At 39.2% G+C, this 6,108-nt stretch overlaps 1 protein-coding gene across 2 annotated transcripts; it reads left to right on the forward strand.

The window, feature by feature from the left end:
- Positions 1–5,805, forward strand: LOC121503914 (keratin, type I cytoskeletal 18-like). 2 transcript variants are annotated; one of them, XM_041778533.1, is made up of 7 exons: positions 1–517; positions 1,710–1,792; positions 4,329–4,485; positions 4,576–4,740; positions 4,822–4,947; positions 5,222–5,493; positions 5,618–5,805. In XM_041778533.1, the coding sequence occupies exons 1-6, from the start codon at positions 83–85 to the stop codon at positions 5,444–5,446; spliced, it is 1,191 nt and encodes a 396-aa protein (XP_041634467.1). In that variant the 5' UTR covers positions 1–82; the 3' UTR covers positions 5,447–5,493; positions 5,618–5,805. The 2 variants fall into 2 exon arrangements, with proteins under 2 accessions (XP_041634467.1, XP_041634458.1); XM_041778524.1 differs by having other exon boundaries at positions 5,222–5,442.
- Positions 5,806–6,108: the final 303 nt, after the last annotated feature.

Genomic DNA, 6,108 nt, shown 5'->3' on the forward strand with positions numbered 1-6,108 from the left:
CTGCCAGCGTCACTTTCTCAGCCGGCCTGTTGTGAGCCTCCACATCTCATTTTTTAAATCTCATTCGCTGAACTTCACCAACATGAGCATCAAAAGAACCAGCATGCCCTTCACCCGCTCCTCTCCTCAGTACAGTTCTTATAGTGTTATTGGAGGCTCTGGTGGATCTGGCACCCGCATTTCACCTGTTTCTGCACCCTTTCTGCGGTCCAGTGCCCCTTTCGCCTCTTCTTCCTCAACCCTCAAGCTGAGCAGTGGAATGGGCTCAGGTTTTGGCAGTGCCGGTGCATCTGTGGCAGCTGGCAGCGGTTCCAGTGGTGCAGGGATCCTGGGCAACGAGAAGGGAGCCATGCAGAACCTGAATGACCGCCTGGCCAACTACCTGGAGACAGTGAGGAACCTGGAGAAGGCCAACAAGGAGCTGGAGATAAAGATCATGCAGGCGCTGGAGAAGGGGGGTCCAGACATGAGAGACTACAGCAAGTATGAGCCCATCATTGAAGACCTGCGCAGACAGGTAAGCATGATGATAAATGAGCAATTAGTGAAATAAAGCTAAGTATGATGCAAATCAGAAAAAAAGACGTTTTAAATGGATAAAAATTATTTTTGGCACCTTTGATATGGGAACAATAAATGCCATCACATGCAGCCATTCTGTTTTAAATGCAGCCGTATTTATGGGATGATTTTATCACTAATAGGGGGTCTGATGTTGAAAGTTAAGATTGGGGATGATCAAGCAAAAACAGCCTGTCTTTTGTAGGTTATCAGATTTCCTAGAAGAGAATGAAGGGTGTGGCTGCCAAGCTCCAACCCCTCCCCCATAAAACTTTGTTAGTGCCACAAACTTGCTCTGATGAATCACCACCATGCGGGCGGCATCATGGGAGACAGACAGAAAAAAAACGGACAAAGACATTCCCAAACAGGCCTGCTTGAAAAAGCAGGCATTCTGTAGTGTAGGCGGCCTGCAATGTGAAACAGATGTGTGGTAATGACACACACATAACGGGTCTCAGACAGCCAGCATGTGTGTGTGTGCATACAGTAGATGTGTGTGAGTGGATGGGTTGAATAACAATCAGCTCCAGTTGCAGAGTCAAAAGCCACATTCTTGTGCAGACCTCTGATCTCCAGTGTCACAAAATGACACATTGATGGCTGCACTTTGTTTTTTTCTCACACAAAGGAACAAGTATCATCTCTTTTTTTCTATGGCAGAATAGAGGGAATAAATCACAAGTACTCTCACATATGAGAAATCGCTACATGCACACGCAGATACAGGGATGTATACAGAAAAAATACCAGCTGGGTGTGACCATAGAGAAGGCAAACTTGAATTATACAGACAGGAAACCCATCATTCCAACAACGCTAAAGCAAACCAGATTTTGCTCTGGCACAGGAACATCCTCTCTTCCTGTTCTGCTCTTTGTGGTTCCTCTTTTCTCTGATTTTAACTGTGGATTCAAATCTGTTTCAGCTCTGGCGTGTAATCTGACTCTGGGGGTTCTATTGTTTCATAAGAGGAAATGCTGATTCAAATCATATGTGGGATTATGTTGTTGAGAGAAATATTGACACCTCCATAAACACATGGTTGAAGCAGAACAGTAAATTATATGTTTAAGAAAATAGAGAGAAGTGGTTGAAAAATGTCAGCCGATAAACTTATTTAGTCATAACTTCCTTTTTCATTTCAGATCTTCGATAAGATCTCCGAGAACGCTCGTTTGGTGCTCCAGATTGACAACGCCCGTCTTGCTGCTGATGACTTCAAAGTAAAGTACGTTGATTTAAGTTTATTCCTGGTGATAAATGTGATGTTGTGTCTCACGGATAGGTGAAAGATGCACGCCTAAGCTCATTCTTTACATCCTGTACAGACCTGGAAACCCAATTTACATGCACTCTTATGTGCTCTGAATAGCATCTATAAGCATGAGACAGAGTTTGTATCTAAAGTACACCCTTCAGACTTTGCTATTTGAAAGGTTTAAAGATCTGGGTAAGTCAGAGTGGTGGAGTGTCCTTCACACTTTGCATACTCTTGTAGTCTTGTCTGGGAGTTAAGATAACAGAGACCTTGTTGATATTTCTAACTTCACTGATAGTGGAGGGGATATGACCTACAATACCACAGATATTGTCTGCCCTATGCGATCCCATCTGGATTCAGGAATTTTGTGAAAATATGGACCTCATTCACCAACCATTTTTAAGACAATTATGACACTCTCCAAATTTTTATCTCTTCTTTGTTCTGAACTAAGAAAATACACTGGAGAGTGCTCTAATGCATGTTAGTGCTGATATACAAGGCTGCCCATAAGGGGGATAAAGGAGAGAGTTTTCTCAGGGTCAAGCCCAGAAAGGGAGCTAAATTTAAGCTGAACTTGGGGCCTCCAAACTGGGGACCATTAAGGTCAGTAAAATCATGATCCATTGTAAAGTTAAGCTCTGAAATTTGTATTTTATTTTCAAACTAAATTATAACCACTCTTATCAAAGCATAAAACTTTTTTTTTTTAATTTATGCTGTAAATAAAACCTTTTGCAAAATATAAAACTTCTTTTCTTGAAATAAAATGACCTTTTTTGATAATGCTAACAATGTGGATGGGCATAATGAACTTAACCATTTGGAAAGTCATGTCAGACTTCATAGCAGAAGTAACTAGAAAAGCACTTGGAGAGTGCAGACCTCCACCATTAGGCCTATCTCCCAATAGTAAAGAATCCTTTAAAAAATTCCTGGATCCAGACAGTGATCCGGATCACTCCCAAAATCTAATCAGTCTTCCTTATGCCATTTATGACATTTCCTGAAAATTTCATCAAAATCCGTCCATAACTTTTGAGTTATGTTGCTAACAAACCCTGCCGATCACATAACCTCCTTGGCAAAGGTAACAATAAAGAAACTAAGAGGATTTCAATGTGAAAAGGATAAGGTTTGCAAAAATCACCAACATTGGGTTCAAAGTGACACACAGAAAAGGTGGTGAAAGGGGCCAAAAAGTGGCAGAGGATGTGTTGAAATTGGTAAAAAGTTCAAAAGAGGCAAAAAGGCAAAGGAAAATTTGGTTTAAAGTAGCAAATATGGGCAAAAAATGGTGAAAAGAGGTTAAAATGTGGTTAAAAAAACAACACAAATGGGTTAAAAGTGGAAAGAATTGTTAGAAAGTAAAAATGAGCATTGCTAAAAAAAAAAAGGTCAGAAGTGGCAAAAAGATGATAAAGGGGTTAAAAAGGCAAAAAAAAAAGATTAAAAGGGGTTACAAGTGGCAAAAGTGGCAGACACTGGCAAAAAATTTTGAAAATGTGGTAACAGTCAAAAATGGGCATAAAGGGGTTAAAGGGGTTAAAAGAGGCAAAAAAAAGGCCACAAAGTGAGAATAGGGAGGAAAAAATCTGTTAAAAGTGGTTAGAAAGTGGCCAAAATTGGTTAGAGTGGCAAGTACAGGCAAAAAACTGCTGTTAAGTGGTTAAATTGTGGTGAAAATGGGTTAAAAATTGGTGAAATGGATTGAAAATGACAAAATAGGTTTAAAGAAATTAAAATTAGTGAAAACTGGCAAAAAAGATATCAAAGGGAAAAAGAGCAGAGAAAACCGGATAAAAAAGGGTTAGAAGAGGCAAATGTGGCAGATATGGGGAAAAATGGATAAATGAGGTCAAAAAGTGGTGACAATGGATCAGAAATTGACCAAAAAATGTTTGAAAGTGGCAAAAATGGGTGGAAGGGGTTAAAATGGCTGAAAAGTGGCAAATATGGGCAAAAGTTGGTGAATTGGTTCAAATGGATTAAAAGCACAAATAGATCTTTTCAAAATTAAAACCCAATAAAAGCTTGACACACGTTTCAGCTCCAAAGTGAGGTAACTATTAAAAGGATGCCAGCACCTTTTCTACTGATCCAACACAAATATTAATATCATTAATAAACTACAACTGGGACGGGCCCATTTATCTCATTTTTCAGGGGCCCAGCAAAATCTGTGGATGGGCTTGCTGATATGACAGATAATAGTCAAATAATTCTTGTACTTAACTGCACTCAAATATGCTAGTTTAAAAGATATAATAACATGACATTTTGAGTTATATATTTAGAACTTGGATATTGTTCAGTAACTTTTCCAGTAATGCTTTATGATTTGAATATGGTGAACATTTATTTTAATAATGTGATGTTTCATCCTAACTGCTAAATGTTCATTAAGCACGAACTTTAATTTTAAAAACTCAACATATTACAGACAGATGACACGATAGTCAACTGCATCTGTAACAGATTGTGTATCCTGAAACTCCTGCAGGTATGACAATGAAATGGCAATCCGGCAGTCTGTGGAGGCCGACATCGCTGGGCTGAAGAAAGTCATCGATGACACCAACATGACCAGGATGAACATTGAGAGTGAGATCGAGGCTGTGAAGGAGGAGCTTGCTTTCCTCAAGAGGAACCACGAGAATGTGAGTTCACATCATATTCATATGATGTGTCTTGAATCAGCAGCTCCAAGCTGACATGTTCTGAATGTGTTTGTTCATTCCTCTCTTTAGGAAGTGATGGAGCTGAGGAATCAGATCTCTCAGTCAGGTGTGCAGGTTGATGTAGACGCTCCTAAAGGTCAGGACCTATCTCAGATCATGGAGGAAATGAGGGGTAATTATGAGAAGATTGCCATGAAGAACGCAGAGGACCTTAAACGATGGCATGAAAATCAGGTATTGTAATACAGAGATGATCACAACAGTTTTTTAGTAGCTTTGTTCTTGGCTAACATGCTGCTGTTGTCTGCCTGTCAGATTCAAGACGTACAGGTTCAGGTATCACAGAACACAGAAGCTCTGCAGGGAGCCCAGATGGAGAGGAGCGATTTAACACGGCAGATACAGACCCTGGAAATCGAACTTGCGTCCCAACAGAGCTTAGTAAGAATGGGTCACCTGTTTTTTCTTTTATCTTTAAAGTTGCAATATATTAATAAAGTCATTTAAAGTTTAATTTTTGTAATATATTGAAATGCCTCTGACTAATCAGTGGCACTCATTTTTTTAGTCATGCCTTTATATAAAGTAGAAAATATTTTCCAAGCACTGCTTTTGGTAAAGGTTGTAACTTTTCCATGTTCTCCAAACTTAGACTTTCTTTCCATAAAAACATCACTGGCATACTTTTAATCCTTCCTTTTATATCCTTCATCAGAAAGCCTCCTTAGAAGACACATTACGCAACACAGAGCTGCGAAATAACATGGAAATGGAGAAGTACAACGCCATCATTTTACGCCTGGAGGAGGAGCTGTCCAACTTACGTGCAAACATCCAGCAGCAGACGCAGGAATACGAGGCGCTACTCAACATGAAGATGAAACTGGAGGCTGAGATTTCCACATACAAGAGTCTGCTGGATGGAGGAGACTTCAAGTAAGAGTTAAAAAGAGATGGAGGAGAAAAAAAAGGATGGTGGTAGCAGAGGTGAATACTGAAATCATTTGTTAGCATATTTTGCATGGTTGAGTATGAATGTTAAGTGAGGCAGAAGTTACATTGAGTGCCATGTGGATGAAAAGTGAACATGTTTAACTTGTGTTTGGGACAGGCTGCAGGACGCACTCGATGAGCTGGCGGGAGCGAGCTAATTTGGAACAAAGGAACAAATGCCACCCCAACAATGAAAGAAGAACAAACCACAATGAAATACTTTGGGAAAAAATTGATTCATTAATTTAAAGAGGGTGCAGCTGTCTATAGCCAAAAAAAATGAATAAAACCACTATTTGACCCACAGTCATGGCTCCTGTGCATTTATTATTTTTATTAAATCAAGTCATGCATAATGTTTTTTCAATAATTTATTTAATTGTTTGCACCAATATACTATCCTCTGACAAAGTCAAAGTTTAACTTAAATATATGCATGATTGAATAAACTTTTCTTTAAATTGTTTCTCAAAATAACTACATCACTAAAAGGAATGACTAAAGCATGGTATAATTTTATACATGGCTTGAATGATAATGTTTATCGAGGTTTTTTTCTGTTTTCAACATGAAAACCAGTAAGTATGCTACGGACATGGGAAGTATAGG

The sequence above is a fragment of the Cheilinus undulatus genome, linkage group 3 (genome assembly GCF_018320785.1).
Source record: "Cheilinus undulatus linkage group 3, ASM1832078v1, whole genome shotgun sequence".
NCBI classification, from domain to species: Eukaryota; Metazoa; Chordata; class Actinopteri; order Labriformes; family Labridae; genus Cheilinus; species Cheilinus undulatus.

Coding starts and splice junctions, on each gene's coding strand:
- LOC121503914 (XM_041778524.1), top strand. CDS start 83: ATGAGCATCAAAAGAACCAGCATGCCCTTCACCCGCTCCTCTCCTCAG. Junction 4,741..4,821: donor AACGATGGCATGAAAATCAG/GTATTGTAATAC, acceptor TCTGCCTGTCAG/ATTCAAGACGTACAGGTTCA. Junction 4,948..5,221: donor TTGCGTCCCAACAGAGCTTA/GTAAGAATGGGT, acceptor ATCCTTCATCAG/AAAGCCTCCTTAGAAGACAC.